This window comes from Odontesthes bonariensis, chromosome 22 (genome assembly GCF_027942865.1).
Source record: "Odontesthes bonariensis isolate fOdoBon6 chromosome 22, fOdoBon6.hap1, whole genome shotgun sequence".
In the NCBI taxonomy this organism is placed as follows: Eukaryota; Metazoa; Chordata; class Actinopteri; order Atheriniformes; family Atherinopsidae; genus Odontesthes; species Odontesthes bonariensis.
Window position 1 is genome coordinate 19,827,685 of NC_134527.1, and position 24,036 is coordinate 19,851,720.

The following is a 24,036-nucleotide window of genomic DNA, read 5'->3' on the forward strand; positions in this document are numbered from 1 at the left end:
GAACAGAGAATATGAATATGTTCATATAATTTGCAAAAGCGTCAAATATTCAGCGGGGTGTCTTATTTTTTTTTTCAAATTCTCACAGTACTACAGTAATACATCCGGCTACTTCAATAAAACAGTGTAAATGTTGTCATCAGAGGGTGTAGCACAAGGTTCTACCAAAAAGAGGTCTGTACACTTGCCAATTTATTGAAACTTGGCAGATTTTCCCTGGATATGATTTGCACAACGCAAGCCCCGGAGATGCTGATCAGCTGAGAATTTATGAAGAGTTGTTTTCCAAGTACACCTCAAGTCACAGCTATAATAAAAATACTATACTGTATGTCCACGGGCCCCACAACAATCTGGGTGTATTCTGTACAGATTCAACAAATGTTCAACCTGTATGGCACACCAATGAAGCCAGAATTAAAATCTAAACGCGCTATTATTATATATTAATTTATCCTCAAAATACAGTATGTATTTTGTGTTATGTCCTGACACATTTATATGCATCAATACGAGGGGGAAAAGAAAAACAAAGATCACAGAGAAGCAACTACTTCCCATCATTCTGGGATGAGTAATAAGGTGGTTTCTGAGCAATTAGGAGTACATCATTATTCACAAGTAGAAAACGATCGAAGACAGCTTCTAATCTTCCCCCCACTGGATCTCCCAGCAAGTTTACTCTAAGGTCAAACCGTGCAATGCTCAGAGGAACTACATAACATCCAGGAGCTACATTTCAGACTCTACAGGCCTTAGTTAGCATGTGAAGTGTTCAAGTTCATGACAGTAAAACGTATGGCTTGTGCTGCCAGGAGAAAGCTTCTTCTAGCTTAGGTTTTCATAGTTGCATCTGAACAAACCACAAGACTTCTGGAACACTGTGTCCTTTGGACACACATGAGATAAAACCAAGCAAAATGTGCTCTTGATGAAGGCAGGTGCATGTTCATCTGCCTGGTGCATTGTCACTCCGCTGTCAGGAGCGATCCCCTGCTATGAGTGTGAGGATCTGCACTCTTAATCCTGTCTTTTTAATTACTTATCAGTAGCCCTTTGAAACAGCTGGCCAAAATTGCTCTTGCCAAGGAAAGATGATAGAATTATTAATGGTTCCCAGAATGATTAATGCCATCAAGTAAGGCCTTTTACATTCAAAGAATTATGAATATAAAGCCTGAACTAATCACCAAACCAGATAATTAACTAAACATTTAAGTTTAACATTCTGTGCTGAATTTTAGTCTTTACTCCCCTGTGATGTAGATATCGGGCTTAAATTGCAGTTCATAAGCATTTTTCAATCGTTTAGAAAAACAGTAACAAGAAAGCCTCAAGATCTGCCGTTTTATCTTTAGTCCAACTGGCAGCAGTTAAGGGCAGCAAGATTAGTTTGTTCCTGAGTGATCACCAGCCTCACAAAAAAGCTTTGATCGCTAACAAGGCTCACTCGTGACTTCACGCGTTTTCAGCAGCACTAATGAGTACACACAGTACAATGGCCGTGTGTTTAAAGCATCTTTGTAAAACCACGAAGCCAACGTTTCAACGTCTAGCTGCCTCGTGGCTCTTAAGAGCTACATTACCCTGCCTGCAGATCAGATGCAGTTTCACATTTAACAGGCTCACCGAACAGGATGGAAGCCACCTTTCAACAGAGAAAGAAGAGGGGAGGAGAGACGAGACACACATTATCGATCACCCAGTTGGGGAATACCATGTTGAAGGTTGGCACGAAGGGAGAACTGGCTTCCTGTGCCAGAAATAAGACACAAGTTCCTTTTTTCGAGTTTTCTTTCTGCACCAGGTGTGGTGTTTGCACCTCTGAGATCGAAACAGTTCACGGGGAAATGACAGCTCTAATACTTTTGAGTTGAGGGATTTCCAATTTGCCTTTTTTCTAATAACGGCATCCCACCGAGGCCCTGAGGGCATCAAGCCTGTCAGTCACATGTTCCCCGCCTTGCAGCGGAAGCATTTGCTGCAGATGTAAGCTTTGAGGGCTTGGGAACAACAGAGAGGAAACAGCAAACCTTTAAGAAAAAAAAGAAAAGAAAGCACCTTGGGAGAAATTGACAAAGTCTCACCAAACCTAGAAAATGTTATGCCTGTCGGAAAGTTTGACAAAATTTCTCATGCCGCGGGAATGTAATGAGGCATGATTAACAAAGAAAAAAAGGGCAGAGGAGGAGAGTGGACAGATTATTCCTGTTCCCATTCATACTGGAGAGATAAGGCGAACAGCATTTCTTTTTAACAGGCCCGTGGCAGCACTGTAAGACTATGATTTGAACTCAGCTGCGAGCTGCTCCTCGGCTGCACCTGTGAATACTGCGTGTGAATGCTTTACAGCTTGGAAGCCTATCTCTTCCCGACACATTCAACTCCATCTGTGGATCAAATTATGCAGACAGTGCTGCAGTTAAGGGAAATTATACTGAACACTATCAACATGGACGACGAGGGAATAAAGTGCATGAAATGATGGGCAAGTTCAGCAGTAAACAAAGAAAAAGAAACAGTCACCCTGTGTGGAAAGTAGCGTAAATTAGTCTGACCTTGAACTTCTTTGAATATGATGTAAAAACAAGTCGAAAAGAGACACAGTGAAGTGCTGCCGTTTTTTTTTCCAACGATCCCTCTTTATTATTACTTCACCCATGTGTTATTGCTGTTTAGCTCGCTGCCACATGTAATGTTGGGAAAAGCCTCACTTCTGGGTGTAAAACGTTTTGCCTTTTTACACCCGCACCCCAAACCCACCATATCCGCTTCACCTCGCATGTCCATTTATTTTCTACCTCTAATCATCAAAGGCTACACCAGTGCACTTCCTTAAACATCACGAAAAAGCAGCGGAATTTCTTTCAAGTGTAAACTTCAACAGCTACTGCTCTCATGGGCAAATTGCTTGGGTCAGTAGTTGATCTATAGATCGTTTTCTCAAGCATTGTGCTGCTTGATGTGACAAATGTTTGATACTTGAGGTAATTCAGTAAAGTGAATATGTGAAATAAAATCAAATATTCGTATTTGAGAAACTGGGACTAGTACATTTGGGTATTTATTTCTTTTTAAATATATTTTATATTCAGCAGTTTTATTACTGCACTCTGCACATTAAAACTGATGCATCTTCAATCTGATGGCAGCGACGCGTCTCAAAAAGTTTGGGCAGCAAAAGACTGGAGAAGTAAGGGGTACGAAACAGAAACAGCTGGATGAAGACGTTGCAACTAATAAGGGTAATCGAGCACATGTCTTAGAAATAAAGATAGAGAGAGTTTGGGCAATCTGCAAAAAAACGGTGTCTCGTGTCTGAATATTCCATCATCTACAGTACATAATATCATCAAAATATTTAGAGATCCGGGGAGACAGCGCAAGGAATTTGGCCGAAAATCAATATTTGATGCCTGTGATCTCTCCTCAGGCTGCGCTGTTCTCTGGGCAGACTAATCGAAATGACCAATTCTTTTTTTTTGGAAATCACATATGCCGAGTCCTCCAAACTAAAAGGAGAGGCACCATCCAGCGGGTTTTCATCACTCAGTTCAAAAGCCTGCATCTCTGATGGCACAGCGGTGGATTAGTGCCTACAGAACTGGCAATTTGCACATCTGAAAAAGTCCCCATCAAAGCCGAAAGGTATATGCAGGTTTTAGGGCTCCATATGCTCCCATCTTCAGAAGAGGCTTTGCAAATTTGCAAAACATTTGATCTACTTACAGCTAACAGCATGGTTTCGTAGTAATGGTTGTCCAGCAACTGGTCTCCTCAGTTCTCATACGTTCACAGACTGTTGTTTAAAAAAAGCTCTTTGAGACGTGTTGCCGTCCAATTCAAGATGACCTGATATGTTCCACGAAGCCGTAAAATGTCTGACTTTCAGCATTCGATGTTTTCTGTCTTGTTTGTTTAAGAGATTTTCAAATCATTGCATTCTGTTCTTTTTTTTTTTTTTTAACATTTTACACACTGTCCCAGTTTTTTGGGTAATTGGAGTTATACAAACATTTTTGTTTTGTAGGGAATGTATTAGTTCATCAGAATTTTTTTTTAAAAAGAGGCGGTGATCAGAAAATCTCACATAAATCCTATGTCTTTCATCTTTAAATTGAGTTATTTATTACTTATGTAATAAACTTATGTAATGATGGGCAGTAGGTATAAAGCTTGAATAGCTAATAGCTTCTTATATTGATGTTAATAAAAAGCAGAAATCCCAAGGATTTTAACCTTTCAACCAATCAATTTAATACAGAAAACACTACATTTCCCAGACCTTTAAGTCTGAAAAATCCCTAAAAACACGTAGGAGATAAAACTCTGAAACTCCCTTTTCTTCTGACGGCATAAAACCATAAATTACTAGCATTAATGACTGTACATGACTGCTCGCTTCTATCTTCCTTTCATCCCTTCACCGACTTTCTCGTTCTTTCCTTTCCACCCATCATCCTGTCGGGTGCTTTCCAGAAGCGGAGGCTCTTCCCAACATCACCTCCGTCTGCTTGATCATCCCGTTCCCTGGGAAATCAGCAGAGCGTGGCGTTTCCACAGTAGTTTGAACCACAGTGAAGCATCATACAAAATAAAGTTTGGATATTGAGCACTAGCAAAAATAAAACGTGTTCCCATTCACTTTGAATTCTACAGTAAATTATGTGTCATCAACAGTGCAACAATCGCTACATGCACTCTGCTTTGTATTCTAGTCCCTAAAAAGTAACTTCATTACAAAAATACTAAATCTGTCCATTGGCTAATAATTTATACAATTAAGTATTTTTAGTCACAGGTGCACTGTGTCACAAGTGAATGGAACAATTTAAGTCTTGTAATGGAGCCCAGTGCAAATATAGGAGGTTCTGACAGCACGTGTTGGAGTAAAAGCTGATTGAGGAGCATGGAGACATCGACTCATCCTCCTAACTCCGCTGGGGGACATTAGTGTCCTCCTGGTTGCTCTCCAGCAGCTCATCCTCAGAAAAACTGATGTGAAGGCAGGTATCATTCATAGGAGCGGAGAGGGGCAGAGGGCGGTCACAGGTGTCCGAACGTGAGGTCAGGGTGTTGGATGCAGGAGGAGACGCCGCCGATGACAAGAGAACCGCTTCAACTCTCTCCTCCGGGGGACTCCCGCAGCCGCTGGACGCTGTTAGAAACGTCCCGCGGTCCCCGAACAGGTCGTCGTCATCGCGCAGGGGCGACAGCAGCGACTTGGTCTCGGAGCGGACGCCCGAGTCCTCGCTGGCCGAGGAGGAGCTGCTCTCGCCGTTGTTGAGGGAGTGGAAGTCGGCGGAGGACAGGGAGCTGGGGGTGATGTCTGGGAAGGAAAGGCTGCTGCTGCGGCTCGGGGCCACTTCGTTAGCGCCGACCTCTGCAGGCGTGGGCGAAGCTGGGACCTCTGTGCCTGGAGAGAATGTCCTGCTGGCCCTCTTGCGGTTCGTGGAGGGCGGAGGAGGGTCAAGTTTGGGTATCGTCTGTTTACACCTGCCAGTGAGAAAAAAGAAAAAAAGAAAAAAAGAGGCACTTGTTAGTGATAGAATGCCTTCACTGGTAGAATTAGAAGTTCACAATAGATTCATATTCATAGCTTTATTATCCCTATTTTGCTATTTCACATTCAGCATAATTTCCCTACCATGTGGGCGTATAAAAATAAGCCTCGAGCTAGTTTTGCTCTCCATCAGTCATATCATACCCCATTAACCTGAGTGCACCGAGATGTAAGCCGTTACTACACAAGCCACCGACTCTTTCTCTGGCTCCCTGTTGTTCTGCCTGTCGAGGAACTTATCTACATCCCACAGCTCCCCCGTTGTGAAAATAGAGGGGCAGTGGAGGAACAACAGCCAAAGCCTGGGGGATGGGGGCAAAGAAGCGAGGAGAGAGCTGCAGGCTTTGCTACGGACACACACACCAGAAACAGCAGTCAGGCGGTCACTGATTTCGCCACAATAATGCCGCGACAAGCATCAGCGCACACATCCACCCAGAATTACAGTCACTCTGTTGGAAAATGACTCCTGACCCAAACCCGATAACAAGTCTGGTTTCCTCCCTCACTCCTCCCAGTTACACGATGCTGACAGCGGCTGACTTTGTTCCCCCCGTGAGATCCGGTCCGTGGTTCTATCCTGTTCTGAGTAATGAACTTATGAGACTTCATGATGTCTTTACTGTCTGCTTTTGCTGGAAATGATGTGGAAGGCTGCGGTAATGACAGATTTGTAGAGGCGGGGAAAACATCTCAAGATATAATCCTCCATCATTTCCCAAACCAACAAATGGAGCAGCACACAGCACAGCAGGGCAAAAGGCAAGCTGAACTCCACTGACTCCGTTGCCACAAGGGATATCATTAGCTGTTGCTTGCCATTGTTGAGGCGTGGCCCGAAGAAGGCAATGTGATTGATTTTGTTCCAGAGGGAAAAAAAACGCCTCAACCACTGAGTGGATTGGCTCAAAAGTTTGTGGGGAAATATAACAACGGTGACATATTTCCATTTATTTCAGCCAAAAGAGAACCGGATCGGCTTCCTGTCAGAATCAGACTGAAACTTTGGGATTTTAGGTCAAACTACCAGGAGAGTTGTGCACGAAACACGGTAAACAAAACGTGAAGTGCACATTCGGTTAATATCTCAGCAACTTCTAGGCAAACTGCTTTAAGAATTCGTCACAGACATTCGTGTTTTCCCCGCGTCGAGTCGTAATAGATGCGGTGAACCCCCTCATTTTTCCACTTAACGCCATATTCAGGACAACATTTTTTGCCCTGTTTGCTCTTTGCTGCAGCAAAGGTGAAGTTTGCTCAAAAAGTTCTGTAAATGGAATTTCAACAGGAAATTACACTGAGTGCAAGAGTTGCCTACAAAGACACCCTGATGCAAAACGACACCCTTGGGATTCTCAAATGCTCTTTTTGTGCTCCTTCCAGAAGATGTAGCTTTTTTGTGGCTTATGAAGTCAAACAGCAGTTAAACAGAAGATTATGTTGCGGTTTGATGTTATTTTTTTTTATTGTGTGGGCTTTCAACAGTGAAATGAAATTCTCTTGTCATTATCATGACTCTGATTTAATGCACCTCAGTTCTTTCAGACTCACTTGTTCTGCAGTATTATACTCTTTCCATTATTCTGCTCCTCTTTTTAGTATTGTCTCGCCGTCTCTTTTAAAGCCTCATCCAGCCTACCTGCACCTCAGCTTGCTGCTGGTTTTTACCATCAGCCTTTCTTTCCAGTCTAGAGTCAGCATCAGAAAACAAATTTAAAAACAGATATAACTGTACAAGCAGCTTCTGTCCCTGTAATCTAAGAATATATACTGTGTATATATATATATATATATATATATATATATATATATCTTAGAATATATTCTGTCATTTCCTCATCAACATATGAGTGATGATATGCCAAATGTAGAATCACATGTTGCTTTTACATAGATGAGAATGCTTTAGCAGCTTTTAGAGATATTAGATCGTGCTTTGCCAAGAAAAGAGGGATTTCACACTAAATCCAGGCCAATGAGTTAAGACTGTAGTTCTCCTCTCTTGGGTGCTCAGACTGAAAGAGAACTACTTTTGACATGATCCCAAATACTAAAGCCATCCATAGCTTATGAAATCACACGTTTGTAGAACACAAGATATGAAAACTTAAAGGTCTTATTGGGACTATTTTTGGCAGTTTAGATACTGTTTGACTGTCAAACTGTATCTAAACTGTTTGATCAGCTACCGCCTTCAGTTCATTTCAGTGTTACAATTAAATTCAAAGACTTGTATTTTGCTTGAGATGCTGCAAGTAATCCATCATTTGGGATTAGATTAAGATAAAATTGTGGTAATAATGAAGCGGAAACTGCACAGGCATCACATGACACCTATTTGCTTATTTCTTTGTGTATTGTTGTGCTTTTCTTGGAAGATGTAGGATTCTAATAACTATTTTATTTATTTATTTTTCTAAATCAAATCAAAGACTATTTTCATGGCTATCACCGGCCGTTAATTCAAATGGCTTTGTTTTCTTGTGCAGCTCCTCTGGCTGCTGGTGAGACCTCTGAGGCATTATGAGGATGGGTTTATCACGTTCTCCATCTGGAAGATGCATGTGACAAAAACACACCCCTAAACGCTTTAATGCAGCAAAAGTAAGACAGGTGCGTAAAGACGTGCCTCTATTCTGCACAATCTGAACCTCTATTCATAAGTAATCTTGACAAGTCTTCGGGCAAAAGTGCAAGAGGCAAAACAGAGGCAGAGCAGCCATGCATAAAACACACCGACTGGCCGATTACCACAATGCTAATGTTGTTCGTACTCTGCACAACCACATCCGCATGTAAATGGAGGTTATTATGCAGTCATTAGCAGAGAAATCACTGGTGAGACCCACGCACGAGCCGAAAAACACCCACACTGTTCATCCACCACATGCCCGGCACCATGCTTGTGCCACAGACACCAGTTCCGCATGCTGGTTATCACGAGTAATACTCACATAGAGGGAGAAGGGGCAGAGAGGAGAAGAAGAGGAGAAGGAGGAGAGGAAAGGGGCTTAGGCAGTGGCAGAGAGCTCCCCAGGCTCCTAGGGAGAGGCAGGCTGGTGCAGCAAACGATGAGAGGGGCAGGGATGGGGACAGGACCATGAAACGCATAAGCTGTGGCTTTAAAGCGGTGGCTGCTGGCTGGGGGTTATTCTGGGGTTCACTTTGTTTGTTTGAGCTGAGACACAGACTGATGGGATAGCTAGATGAGGAAGAGGACGAGCAGGAGCGGGTCATCACACCTGTACCAAAGAGAGGCAACAGTTAAAGCACACAGAAACGAAAAAGGATCAGGATGCTCGGTTAGGGAGAAGTCAATTCAAAAGCCTGCGGCCAACATATCAGGGAGCTGTGGTCCAGTAAAGCCCCTTTGTGTTGAACATTTACAACTGTGGCGCCCTCTGTGGCGGCATCTAAAAAGACATCATCAAGGTCATGAAGTAAGTGGGCGGTGCTATTGGATTTTCTTTCCCTTTCTGCATTTTAATCGAACCTGCTACACAAAATAGAAACATACACGATGTGTGTGTTTTTCCATCAGTTTGCAAGACACATGATTGAAGCTGCTCATTAATTTGTCTTCGCAACAGTGAAAACTTTGCTCAAAAATCGTACCACTGGTAATCTAGTGTGAGGTTGGAGTTGTTGTTTTTGTTTAATATGAAGACAAAGTTAGGCAGGATTCACGCGAACAAGTTGCTTTTGCTAGCCTAACTTGCATTTTAAGCAGCAATTATATCACTATTTGAAGATGATTTTCAATCTTTTACTGCATTTTCCTTATTGAATGTATTTTATTGCCAAATTATGCAAATAATTATTTTGCCACGAAAGATCGAAGTAAGTCCACAAGCTGAGATGATTCTGTGGTTAAACTGCACCATCCGAAGGGGGCCTTCATGTTCCTCATTGCTGTCGCTACCTTTCTACCTTTTCAAGTTGTCATTACATTTTCAAGCCAACATATAAGTCATACTTCTACTTTGTGGAAAAAAATCAGTGGAGGTGTGCCTGTGAAGTTAAATATACAGCAGCGCTGGTATAATCATCATATGTTTCATTTTAATAACACCAGAGGAGTGTCGGGCTTTCACTGTGGGGAGCTGTTTATTTTTGGACTAATTAAATGTCACAAGAAAGTCAGTGGAGAGACCAGGGTAGCAAAGGTGCTTTGGAGGTTCCAATGAGTCATGCTGTGGTGTTAGATGTACAAATGACTCATGAGCAGAGCACATTTATCAACTCTGTTCAATAATTAAGAACAAAGCTAACCGATTAAAACAACTGTGTGGACACTGCTGGAGCAAGAGACCGAGTGGCAGCTGTGCAGATCAACAGGTAGAAACAAGAAAAGGGTGAAATATGTCTATTTGACTTGGATTGTGTTGCCTTTTCACTCAAGTTTTTGAACAAAGACACAAAGCAAGTTAAAAAAAAAAACAACAACACGCAGTCGGGGGTGGATTCAAATCAGAATGGGGACACTGGGTCTTTGTAAAAGCAGCTTTTTTTTTGTGGAGAAATTAGCGCGCTCATCTTAGTGTGTTGAGTGCAAGAGCTCTGCGTGGGATGTATAAGAATGTAGGTGGGTGAACATGAGATTCAGCAGAGTGTCTGCTAAACTAATTGACTCGAAAAGCACTTCCCTGCCTAACGGAGTCCTCGTCAATCTTTATTCTTACACCAACTTTCCAGCTCTCCAGATTGTCACGTTCAGCCCAGTAAAGGTCTGGAAACACAAGCAAATCTTCCTGCAAGTCCACGGAATTCACCTCTGAACAGCGGCGTGTAAAAGCCTGCAGCATATAGCCGACAGCAAAGGCTCTGCCTAAACACCAGGAAACGTCATCCATCACACTCTCATAACATCCCTAAAATTCAATTATCGTCCGACGAGATCTGCTCTGGCACACAGACCATGATATTAATGATGAAGGGGTAGAACAAAAAAAAGGGGGGGAAGGTTAGGAAGGGAATATCACAGATAACGTTAGGAAATTTGATTACGCAACGTTCAATACGGTCAGAGGGAAAGAGTGGAACAGAATGGAATCTACACTATGCATGACTCACCTGTGAGTTATACACGGCTTAGGATTCATATAAGCTGGTCACCATAAGTGTTTGTCTTTGCTCTGTGTGGGCATGCTGCAGTTTTTAGCCGTACCTTGGGTCCATAAACCACTTTGTTCCAGACTCAGATCTAAAAAAAACGAAGGAAGGATGGAGCTTTTGTGCAGACATGCGTGGCCCCAAGAGCCTGTACCGACTTCGGTCATTCTCTGACTCAGTTCAGTGCTTTAGCCGCAAAAAGTCGCTTCAGCCTACTATAACATCCTGTTTTGATCCCGCTTAGACTTCACTGTTTGTTGTGTAAAGTGTGACTCACTGGAGGGTTGGTTATAGTGGTCGGTGGAGGCACGCATTCCATGGGCGGCCATCACAGAGTACAAACCTCTTTCCAGAAAAGGTTTGGATGCTGTTGAACTATAAATACACAGAATGCGATGCCTTTCAAATAGTTTACAGCATCAAATTGGATCAACAGATTGTTTTCTTTTTTTCTTTTTTGAGAAATTTAAATGAAAAATTGAATTTGATATCCCCAAATTCCTAAAAAAAAAAAAAAAAAAAACACTGGTGGAACATCTCGGGACTAATTAGGTTGATGAGGAACAGTTGTGTAATAAACATGGTTTAGTACAAAATGATTCTACAATCCAGAGAAAGCTCTTTATGGAAGAGAAGAAGGCTGGAACCAAAACTGAAAGACTGTGATCTTCAGGCCCTCAGGCAGCGCTGAATAAAAAAATAGACCAGATTCTGTCACAGGAATCACGGCACGGGCTCCGGAGCATTTCTGAAAACCGCCGTCAGTTCATCACTGCTTCACCAAATTGCAGCATAAACCCCAACCATGCAAGCAGAGTAACATACAAACGAGATAAAAAAAACACTGCTGCTTTTCTCAAGGCAGGAAGGAGATCGCAAAAAAATTGAGCGGCTGGATACATCAGAGCGAAAATATATAAGAATATATCAGGCGAGAATGGAGAGGCTGTTCAACCACAGTAAGCGGTCCCCTCAGTTCCCAAATGGTTACAGAGTGCCGTTAAGACAAGTGACGCACGCAACACAGCAGCAAACATGTCCGTGTTCCAAGTTTCTGAAACGTGTTCCTGGCATCAAATTTAAAAACACACACAATTTCTGAGACATCTTCATTTCCCCCTTATCATTACACCAATCATACTCTATCTATAAATGTTCATTTCTTAAGAATATTAGCCAATATTCAGATCGTGAAATGTCTTACATTCTAAAATTTGGTACCCGCCCCCCTCAAAATCGACTATTCGACTCTACCATTGTTTTCCTTTAAAAATATTTTGTACAACATCCCAACTTTTTTGGAAGCAAGAGTTAAACTCAACAAAGTTGTGAGGGAATCTGCATGCAGTCCATGGCGGGAGCTAACGCGCACGAGAAGGTGACACGCAAGAAGAACAGCCACAATTCCCTGGTCCCGCTTGATGAAGTGTTGAAGGGGGAGGTCAGAGGAAGCAAGACAGGTGAGAGGAGACGGCGAAAGAGTGTCTGCTCGCAGAACATAAAATCTGGCCACTCAGGCGGTAAAAACGTGCTCCAGTGGGGGAATCCAGAAAACAAAAGAAAATGGAAGCAATAAAATGTGCTGGGCGGCGGGGGAGGGCAAGCGCAGGAGTCTGACTGCAGCAAAGGTGATGTAAAGGAGTTCATGAACACAGTAACACAAAGGAGATAAGTTTCCATTCCTCCACAGCTTTTCATCCCCCTCTATTTCCCCTGCGCCGTAGTTGAGGCACTGCATCACATTACCAAGTCTAAAAAGGTCACGATTGTTTGGCAGCAGATTTGCTTCCCAGTTTTCTCTTCAGCTAGAATTTCATTTAGTTTTTTTTTTTTGTCTGTGCAGTTATAACCTGGCATTCCACTTCTCTTATCTACCGTTTGTGTATAAGCTCAGCATACAACTTTTGGAGTAATATCTACGTAAAACGTTTCTCATGAGAGGAAGCAAAAGGAACCAACCGTGGTAGAGAAATGAAAAGTCACTTCGGTGAAAGAACACATAAATGTTCTGCTGGTACTTTTCTGTGCTTATGCATCTTTCAACGCTTTCGAAATGTAAAAAAAAAAAGAGGCTTCAACGGTAGAGCTGTAACAAAATCCGGGTTATCCGGTTTTCAACCCGGATAAATACGTCACCCGGGCAGACCGGATGGTGGCATGCATTTGATCCGCCTTAAAAAAAAATAATTAAAAAAAAGATTAAACCGGAATATATATATATATATATATATATATGTGTGTGTTCCCTCTTTAGTTGCCTACTAGGCTACAGTCTTTCTCTAGCATGGTGTTCAGTCACGAACACAGTCACAGACACACTGAGTGAAACGAAACCTAACTCCCGCCCCGTTTGTCACGAGCCGGTTAAGTGAGCCATGCCCCCTACTGATCCGTCCGGACTTGCGATCCGTCCGGACGGGACGAATCCCCGCTGACTCGTACTGCTCGAACGGCTCGCGGGCCAGTCTGGCGAATCATGCCGGCTCTGGGTGACTCACGGCCAGACGAGTCACGCGGCAGAATCGAAACTTAAAATGATCCGAGTTGGCATGGATCCGCTACTTGCCCGTCTGACCGCTGAGTCACCCAGAGCCAGCGATTCAGCGGTCAGACGGGCAAGTAGCGGATCCATACCAACTCGGATCTTTTTAAGTTTCGATTCTGCCGGCAGCAAGGATTGTCGACTCGTCAACCCATCTGACTGCTGAAGCCTCTGTAGCTCGCTACAGGCTCGGTTAGCGTGGCTTCATGCATCTTGTACAGTCGTTGAAAAATAATAATTTAGTGATATAGGGAGGGCAAGATCATTCCATGTTGTTTACTTGTAGGTCTAAACTCAGCATTGCCTCTCCTAATGCTACCACATTTGTCGCTGTGTAAATGCACACACTAGCTGTTGTGTCTGGCTTTCAGATGAAATGGCGTTGAATTATTACTTGACAAAAATAAATTAATGAAATTGTAGCCGTAGGCTGCTCTTTGATTTATCAAAATGAATTGATAAATGGGACAAAAAAAGGCGAGGCGCATAGCCACTAAACGGCAGAAAGTTTTTTTTTTTTTTTTTTAATAAGTGACTCAAGTGATTCAAGTGATCCGTATAACTCGAATCCCCTCCTCGAAATGATCCGATCAGCCCGGATCACCCAAAAGATTCGAGTTAAGCATCTCTATTCAACGGGCGCTTCAGGAGGAAGAGTGACTTGTTACATCATTTTCAATAAAGGAAGAAAGGGGGCCTGTCACGCAACGTGCATGCAGATTCAACTAATATCCAGATGGAAATGTACAGTCACAGGATGCCTCTCCTTGGAAGAGATCTGAGGTTTCCTTTTGTCTTTCCTTTAGCCTTTTCCTTGGGGCTGTGTCAAAAGAATACACTCCAACATACGTAGCAGGGTAGAGTTTCAGCTTGTAAAGGGATTGGCAAATGGTCAGTGCAGTAGGAAACCTCGGCATGTGAGTTTGGGTACGCTGCAGACGGACAAACACACATCCATGCACAGAGGAGACACATGAAATGACACACTGCTCTCTTCGGTCAAATCATACTCCAAATTTTTCTCCTCGTCGGCTCTGAAATCGTTTTTAGGAAGCGGTCCTTGGACAGTTCACTGTCGGTTACTTTCAGAGAGGAAAAGCCTGACAGCGAGAGAGTCTGAGAAGATGAGGGATATAAAAGAGAAACGGTTTGTCATGCCTGAGAAGTCTTCTTGATCTCATGCGGTACATTTTTTTTTATTATTATTATTTTTTTTTTTAACATAGCCAGTCTCTGTGACAGCTTTAAGAAGATTAAAAGCTCATTAAAAAGCCCATTAAAATGTGATTATAAGCTGTGGCTCCATAGATGCATTTAAGCCATAGTAAGAGCTGCATATTACATGCCACAGAATTCAAACATAAACTAAATCAAAGGGTGAAATATACACAACAGCAAGAAACAGAAGAGCAAACATTGCTAAAAAGCTAAATGCATTTATCATGAACCAGTCCCTCGGAAAAAAAAGAGATTCCATTTACTCTCTATGTGCGATTTAATAGCTTCTCCAAATTAGGTTTTTCCAGAGTTAAAGCCGATGGAGTTCCCGTGTTTCTCTTAAATCTCCTTCCCTTACACACAAGCTTCTCTGATTTCCCGCTTTCAACCTCAAACCTCATCCCCTTTTGTTTGTCTAACTCAAAGCTTTTTTTTTTTCTGTATAATCCCCTGATTACACTCGCTCTTTCATTAGCTGCAGGCGGTTTCTGCTGAGTTGAGCTGTTCTCCAGCAATAACACTAAAAGCTACAGGATGTGTACGTCGATGAGTTGCCTGGTCACCCCAAACACAAACTGACTGCTAACACAAAGGAGCACAAACTGTACACGGACGTTGAAGGGTTTCAACATTTTCTGAAATAACCCAGTAACATTAGATGTGAGGGCTGAAGCCCTTCACGACTCTCCCGAAATACGAAGCTAAGGCAGCAGGTGTTTAGCTTAGCTTTAACATTGGCACTGCAGGCCTGGTTCTGTCAAAGAGATGACAAAATCCACCTACCCGAAACTTAGAAGACCACAAATCAGTATGCTATCAGTAAGTTATATGTTGCCTGTTAAATGTGCCGGTTTGGGGTTTATTTAATAACTATTTCTTCGCTGGAATAAAAAACCTTGGTGAGAGCTAGTCTCATTATTTAAAGAGCATCATGTTTTGCTTTCTTTTTCTTTTTTTTTTTAAGATTAAAAGTTGAGCTTTACTTAGCCTTTAGAGGTGCTGGTGACCTGTTGTTTTTTTTTTTTTGTTTTTAACCTAAGCTAAGCAACCTGGCTGTTTGTGGTAACTTCACTGTATTTACTGAACAAACATACAGGTGTAACGGGTACTCGAGGGCAAGACAGAAATCATTATTTTTTAGAAAGTGGTGAGATGGTCTTGAGGTTTTATGATAGTGCTTGTAGAGGACTAGCATTGTAACTTTGGGTTCCCTGTAACCATGGCAACCTGTCCGACCATTTTACAGCTTTTACAAACCAAACAATAAACTGGAAAAGTAATCAGCAGATTAATTAATGTATATACACGTTGAAGCCCTTGTTTGAGTCCCGGTTTCACATCAATTCAGAAATAATATTAACTAATTGATCCTTTTTCTTTACTACTGTGTACTCAAGTTTTTTGCATTGAGTACTTTTATTTTTTCCCCGACTATACTTAGATTTCTTTTGCTTTGGTGATATTCTCAGTGCTGGACTTCGACTTCTAACATAGTGCTTTGCAGCAGTGTGGTGATTTAGAACTGTTAGATTTTTTTGAGACGATCGTTTTTTCATATAAATAATTGCAATTAATGATCAGTTTCTGTTCACTTTTAGGCCACAATTACACTATATTAGAAGGACATAAACTGTATCCTTCAGTCTATCCTTTCTAGTAAATCCTGAAAAACAAAGTGAATGAGGACCATTATGCCACCGTGACCACGGTTATCTCAAATGATTGCGAATACGCCATTTATTTGTTGACTGTGACATTATCTACACGGTCCAATACATGACCTTAGACAACCAGTGGGTTTTGGACAAGAACAAGCAAATCTGAGTCCTAAACAAAGAGAGCAAAAAAAGAAAGTTAAACCTAACTTGGAACCTTTCATAAATTTTCCAACAAAAGAGTAAAGATGGCTCTGGTACGGTCCCTCCCTTTGTTGGAGGCTTTTTAGCCAAACAAAAGGTATTCTGTGGCAGAACAGACTTCCACAGCGCAGAACACATGACTTCAATGTTTACCATCGGGTGAGAAAACGTGCTCTCTGATCATTGCAATGCTATACAACCACATAACAAAGAGTATTTACTCAGCTTTTAACAAGCATGGTTCGCAAATCCACCATTGACCTGCAAAACCTGATGAGTTACCCTTTAAAGAAGGTGGCCTTGTGGGTAACCCATGTTTGTGTTGTGGGAATTGGGTCCCTCCAGATATGTAAGAGCACTATCAGCATATCGCCACAGTCACAGATAAATTTATGCTTTGGGGTTAGTTTATTTACCGTAGTCGTTTATAATATTCCTAAATTAACGTGCTTTGTGTTGTGTTTGGTGTCACAGAGCAGAAATAAAAAGTCACATGCTCCTGTAAATACAGGTATAGTTCAACAGAAGATGGTTAGATGTTCATACATTCAGCTGGCAATGGCAGATAAACTTAATTTTTTTTTTTAAACTAGTGAAGTTTTGTTCAGGAACGATCAAAATTTGGAGGTGACCCAATTCTCATTGAGACTGTAGGGACTGTACTAAATAGCATTATTTCATGAAACATGAGGACAGCGTTCTTACTTTTCATCTGTGCTGGAAGGGTTTCTGGATGATAACGGGACAATCTCCTTGTTGAAGCTCTCCTTGTTATCGGCAGAACCGTTGGCCCGGATGAAAGGGTCCAGGTCAGTGAGCGAGTTGTTCTCCAGGTTGAGCAAGTTGAGATATGACTCAGCACAGTCCACCTGGGTTGGGGACAGCGCGGAGGTTTGGGGTGGCCACGCAGGTGTGGAGGTGATGAACTTTTCCAGGGTCTGACTGTAGTGATTCTTCAGGTTCAAGGACAGAGTTTTTGCTGATGCAGAAACAGAGCTGCATGCTGACAGTTGGCCATCTGGAGTGGACACAAAACACAAAATGTCACCCATAAAATCAACAGGAAGCATAATTAGTAGTCAACGGCGTCACAAATGTTGTCTTTTTAAAAAAAAAAAAAATTTGGCATCTTTGAAATAATCTCCCCCGAGTGCTGACTTAGCAGAAAGGAAGTGGCGGCATGGTGCCAGTCACTGCACTCAGACCAACCATGTCTGAGATCAGCACGCTAAACATTTTCTGTCTAGAGGCTGACAGGATTAATGCAAGCAAGTGTCAAATTAAAGTGCGCACACACATAAACAAACAAGTGAAAACACAGTCGATATGTAAACAGATTCAAACAAACAGACAGCTCTGCAAAGTAGGAACAAGCATGGGGTTATTCATTATTATTTGGCAAAATCAGCCATTCTTTTAGCTGCTGTAAACACTATTGTCCAAAAATGCTCCTTTGGGGGAAAAAAAAAACGTGTGTATGTGCACTAAAATAAAAACATGTTCACAAAATCAAAAGTCTCACTGAGAAAAAAAAAGCCTGTGTGAATTAATGTCGGTACAAAGCTGTTTTTAAACCCACTGTGCCCAGCGTGAATAGAGCAAGTGCAGAGATGCTATTGTGTGCCCAGAAAGGCGTGGTGTGTGCAACACAATGTAAGGTTGGTTCACAACCCAACATTTTAACTGTCAGGCGTTTGTAAAACCTTAACAATCCTTTCAAATTATAACTCCATCATGATACTCAGTCAGGCTGCCAGGCAGTGAATCCTTTTGACTTTTAGTTCTTGAGGATAACATCAGCCTCGTCTGCAGCTGGTGTTTGCTTCTCACTGGCTAATGTTAGCATGCTAACACCCCACTAACAGTAATCTGAAATTAAAGCTCGCCTGCCTTTCTGTTCCCATTGTGGTATACAACTGACCAAACTCACTTTCGGCTTCTCGTTTGCCACTGCTTGCCACTTAATTACCAGCGCCGACTTATCATTTGTCGGATCAGTAGCTAGCTTCCTTATGCATGTAGCCTCCTGCTATAGGTATATAGCATCTGGCCTAGTGCTCAATACTCCTTTTACTGCACCAGAATGACATCAATTCAGAATACAGCAAAACAACACCACTTATTTTTTGAATAGCACTATGAATATGATACAGCTGAAGCCTCAGATGTCTACTTCGAAGACCATCTTACAAAGCCGCTAACCAGCTAACCTTAACTAAGTGCTTGCAACTTAGAGCAAATGTCTTAGCTGCATGAAAATAGGTTCTATCAAAACTGACAAGTGTTTGAGCATAGTCATTTTGTTTCTGTAATCTTTATCATTACATCGACTAGGACTTTAATTTGGCCTTTATTATCACTTAAGTGTCTCCTTTGACACTGTGATCAAAACATTTTCAGCATTAAAAAAAAGCCTCACTACCATTTCGAGGCTATGTTAAAAGCTTTTGCTACAAGAGAACAATCTTTTTTTCCAAAGTTCTGATAAAAGTGAAATGCTGAAAGTGGTGCTCAGAGGACGCACAGTGGTTTCGTCCTCATAAGCCAGCATGGGATTGTGATTCGTGTCGTGACTGTCTGCTTCAGCCACAGGCCAACAGAGAAGTGAGCAATGAGGGCAGCAGCACCTGAGGAAGCTGACCTGACACTTGTTTGCATGAGGGAATTAGACTGTTCCCACCAGTCAACCCTCCAGTCACTCACCGTGTCCGTTAGCTTGAGTCTCCTGCTGCGGCTGGGTTGTTTTCGGGGAGCGGGCCTCCAGCTCTTTCAGCTGCTGCACCAGGAGAGCCAGGTGCTGCAGCAGGTCCCTGTTCTGCAGCAAGAGCTGGTGGATGCGAGCCTGAGCCTCCATACGAGCAGCAGTCTCTGCTGCCATCTGATCCTTTAACAGCTGCACCTGTAGTGGGAATAAAGGTTAGGGAGTTTGCATTTGAAAATTATATATTAAAATGCCTGCCTTACTTCCTCTGACCTCCCCCGCTTCACAGCACAAGTTTATACAGAATTACTAAACCATATCCATCACCGCAAACCTAAAACTGATATTCATGATGAAATGTGCATCCCATTCAGCGTGGTTTATTTTGCTTTGATGGTAGGTGCAGCTCGTAAAAACTGATATTGACATTAATATTGCCATCTTCTTAAGGACGGATGCTGTATTACATCACGTCTGTTACAAATATCTGAGCTTTTAGTACAGGTTGTGGTGCACCAACTGTCCTTTCATTACTGCATTAGTGCTGCCTCCCAGTGGGGCAGCTCAGTATAAAACATACACCCAAGCAGAGTTTATTGTGCATTCTGGGAAGGAATGCTTGCATGAAATGTGAATATTGTGACGAGACTGCAGCCCACGAATGCATCTGTGCTCAAGGGAAACCTTTAAAGAAGAGAGCGACTTTAGGATTGAGATTTCCATTCCACAGTGACACCACTAATGTGAAATCAGCCTGTCAGAAGAAGACAACGGAAATACTACAGCAAACGGTTCGTCTCGTTGACGATGAGTAAACAGGGACATTTGTAACTCAACCAGAGAACTCAAACTTAGGGCAAACTTCCCATTGAATCAACAAATTGATGGAAAAAAACAATTGATTTCACAATTACTATATACTCTAAATCGCTTACAGATTCAACTGTAATTCTATTTTCAAAGTAAATATGCAAAAGAAATTCTCTCATTCAAACTTCTCAAATGGGAGGAGTAAATGAAAGACCTTACTGGTACATTCTGGTATTTTTACACCTGGAACGTACAGTGTTTTCCTTCTTTTAGGGTCTGAATTATTAAAGGAGGCAAAAATACTTTAAAATGGTTTAAGATTCAGCAAGAACAAAAGTACCCATAGCTGCGTAACTGTACGAAATGAAAGGACTTCTTTTTGTTGCTGACAGGCTCTGACAACATTACGGAGTAGATTCTGACATAATCTCAACATGTGTTAATGGGTTGGTGCTGCTGGTGTTGCTAGTAGAGCATAGCTTAGTGTTAACTAAAAGATAACAGCTGACATCTTTGACCTTAAACAAGCAGTAGCTCCTGTTTGCACATGTGAAATTGCAACATAAAACTGCTGAGCCACACTTTGAAAAGCTTTCATCAGAGTGGTGGCTAGCTGTGCAATAAATGGCTGTAAACACTCCCGTCCACACAGACTCTCATCTGTCCAGCGACCGTTTTGAACAGCCCGTTAAACGGGTAAAGAAATCCGACACCAAAGCACCTTTTCATGAGGAGAAATTTCTGGTCCATGAACTGAGGCACCTGCTGCAGACAGAATGGGAGTAGCTGAAGTTATTTTGGCAAACTGGACTCTGCATACACAAATCCATTGCAAGATAACAGCAGAAACAAGCACTTTTTGACACAGATCAGGGCCCCTTAAGGTGAAACCCTTTTTGAAGTGCTGTTTCAGGTGATGCGGCTCAATATTGGACAAACTTCAAACTTTGATGTCGCTATTAACATGGAAAATAAGACAAAGGCCACTGAACCAGAAAGTTCTGACAGGCACTTTATCCCTCATTTTTTTCTTTAAAATATTCCTACATTTCCGTATGCCCACACTGGATTCTGCGTGCGGTCTGTCTGTGTGAGTTTGTTACCTGTGCGACGGCCACCTGCGTGTGCTGCTGTTGCTGCTGGAGCTGCTGCTGAAGAAGCTGCAGGTAGTGCTGCGATGCCAGCGGAGTGAGAGAGGGAGAACGAGGGCTGCCAGGAGCGATGCCTTGAGATGTCACAGTGAAAACAGACCTTCGATCGAAGTCCTGTTCACAGACAAAAAAACAACAACACAAAAACGAGACATTCTAATCATGGAAAACGACTCAGACTAAAAGGTTTGACATCTCAACAAAGACAATGTTTCTCTGTGTGTAGACAACAGCGCCCACTACCAGCTAGCCATCCTAGCTATATAACAGGACCTATTTTTATACCTTGGACACCAAATGAACCGATTAATGAACCAGTAGAAGAGAGGCTTTCCTCTCTTCCGAGTCTAAGAGGCCTTCACTGTGACCCACTGATCTAAAGCTCCCCGGAGCCTCACAGTAACTACCTACCACAAATGGATTAATCTCCGAGCTCATTACCAAGTAACACATTCTCCTCCATCATCCCCCCCCCCATTCTCCCGACTCTGCAGATTTTCAGAAGATTTTATAGATGATACTAGCACAAATATTTCCAGGAGATATACGACGCTCTTTAAGGAGCTTTTTACTTCAGCCCCTCTCTCACATACTGTACGGATGGACAGGAGTTGCATTTTTCGGTGTCTGGGATGGTACCAAAATGTATCATTTATGTCTGTGTAGATGGCTAAATTGAGAAAACAAAACAGGAAATTCATTTCGACACAGTCACACCACTTCTTTGTGTTGTCATACAAAAAGTGCATCGTTAAAGCCGCACATGGTATAGTGTAATGCCCATACTCAAACACTAGAGGGCAAAGTAGCTCAATGTAAAGTAAAACGCATTCAACTCGCAAGTCTCAAGAGTGCAGCTCCGTGACAGAGCTCACCTGAAATATAATCAAACTAAAAGTTTTAACTTCATCTTAAACTCTAGTGTTGATAAATATAATCTTTGAGGTATAATCACATATATGCCCATGATTATTGCTGTATGATTATCAGTAGTGACGGGATGTTTTCAGACTGAGAACGTATTTTTGCATTGACCTCTAAAAATGAATAATAAGCCTCCGTATGAAAACACATGTATGTCAAAGTCTGTGTCCTTCTCTGTAGTTTTTGAATTCAGTGTCGACTGAAACCTTCTTAAACGGAAAACAATGAATAACCTCACAACTACCTCAAACTACTCGGCACACTAAAATCATTTTAAACTTACAAGGATATCTTGGGAGTATTTACTGACTGTAACAATTCAAATGGATTAGAACCACCAAGCATACATTTTGAAAAAGAAAACTGCTCCCAAAGTCAATACTGAAGTAACTGGCTCAGAAGTCAACAAACAACACAAACCACAAACCATCGCAGGAGCGATATGTTGCATGGTGGTGTAACCATGAGAATCTTAATTAAACCACACTTGAACAATACAAGGATGCGTTTTCAATCACTGACAATTTATATTCCACACACTTTGGAGCAGGACTCTATAATAAAGTGGGCCACAAATGGCTGGTTTTAACCCAGGCACAGAAACCAAATTGTATCAACATATCAAAGATGGTGACATTTCTGTGCTTCTTTGCTCCCATCGGGTGTAGGCTGTGGAATACCTGACATACCAGACAAGAAAATAATGATAATGATTAAATATCTGCTGAAAATCTGAGCTATTTCTCCATAACATCATTTGGTCATGACCAAGTAAGAAATGTTCACGGTTTAAGCTTTAAAAACGAACATTAGGTTGAAGATGTCAGATCCATGTGGGTGTGGTTTGATTCCATTAGACTGACCGCAAATAACTCAAATGTGATTGATCTCTTTCAGCCCCACACAGTTATACAGCTCATTCGGCTTATGTAGGCCCACTTTGTTTCATGACAATATTCGTAAGAAACTATCATTTTCTGCCCATGTGTGCCACCTTCACTTCCAACCATTACTATCTATTCTTCATCATCAAAACAGCATTTTTCCTTCCTCTGTCAGTTTCTTTGCTTCCGCCTCGCACTCCTTTGCTGCTTATCTTCGTACAGCAGATGTCCATGAACTTCACAGTGGGATTATGGTGGCATTTTCAGAAATCAAAGAGAACAGACTGGATTATTGGGATTAGGTGCCCCCCCTTACACAGGCAGCAGGAGCATTCAGGTTCCCCGCTCCAATACCTCTGCCTCGTTTTTAGCAGCATGATAACAATTCTGCCAACCACAGTGGCTCTGGTGACAGATCCAATGGAACACAACACGATGCACCAAAGCCTGTTCATCCTATCACCCGGTCCGTCACAGCTGCAACGATAACAGCCAGGTTTCAACTTCATAAGGAAGCCAGATCTAAAACACAGTTTAGTAAAAAAAAAATTAAAATCCTTTTTACTTTGTGTAAGAGAATCTTTTTAAACACGCGGCCTGCTGACACGTTGGAGCCATGATTAGTCACAGAGAGCTGCAGTCAATGATACGGTCAGGTACTGCAGCAGACGCCGTAGCTGCTTAGCTCAATGAGCCATTTGGCAGCCCTTTGCTCTGATTATGGTGTGAAACACCACTTAAGACAAAGCAGTGAATCAAGAGTGCAGAGTCGATGTCCTGTAGCTACAAAGGCAGAAGCAGTTAGGAACAAAGAAACCTGTGATCATTACGTTGTGGAGGCTGCTGCTGCCTCCATTCTACTGTCAGTGTATGTAATACAAGTGAGGAATGATGGAGGTCAACTTTCCCACGAAGGTGGAGTTTATGGTGCGACTTTGTGCAGGCGAGGATGTTCTTTCAAAATTATTTTTCTGCAAGGTGACAAGTGAGAACGACAAACACAGGCACAGTAAAGAGGCCCTTTGGAAACGACCTCACTCTGCACTTTTTCTGGGTCGGAATAAGAAGCGTTGCGTCTAACCATCCCTGAAAACGGATGGAGACAGATAAAATGGCATCTACGTCCGACTGGCAACAGTGAAGGAGAACAGACAACGATTCTGCGACTCCCAAACAGTCGGGATGCTGTGTGAAAGTTAACAGAAAGGCAGGACAACTTTTTGCGACTCACCGGCATTCAGTTCACAACAGAATAATGTCATGAAAATATCC

General features: G+C 42.2%; 1 protein-coding gene across 2 annotated transcripts in view; it reads right to left on the bottom strand.

Annotated features, from left to right (window-relative positions):
• Positions 1-2,633: 2,633 nt before the first annotated feature.
• Positions 2,634-24,036, bottom strand: part of LOC142372813 (carboxyl-terminal PDZ ligand of neuronal nitric oxide synthase protein) — a 53,534-nt gene continuing 32,131 nt past the window's right edge. The window contains exons 8-12 of one of the 2 annotated variants that reach the window (XR_012768327.1): positions 20,909-21,070; positions 18,998-19,193; positions 17,000-17,312; positions 8,518-8,805; positions 5,443-5,496 (exon numbers count right to left, since the gene is read on the bottom strand). Coding sequence is in view for 1 of the 2 variants with exons in the window: in XM_075455791.1 (XP_075311906.1) it covers positions 4,932-5,496; positions 17,000-17,312; positions 18,998-19,193; positions 20,909-21,070 (1,236 nt within the window). In the remaining variant the exon portion in view is untranslated. Of the gene's footprint in view, positions 5,497-8,517; positions 8,806-16,999; positions 17,313-18,997; positions 19,194-20,908; positions 21,071-24,036 lie in introns of both variants that reach the window. The other variant, XM_075455791.1, reaches the window with a different exon arrangement.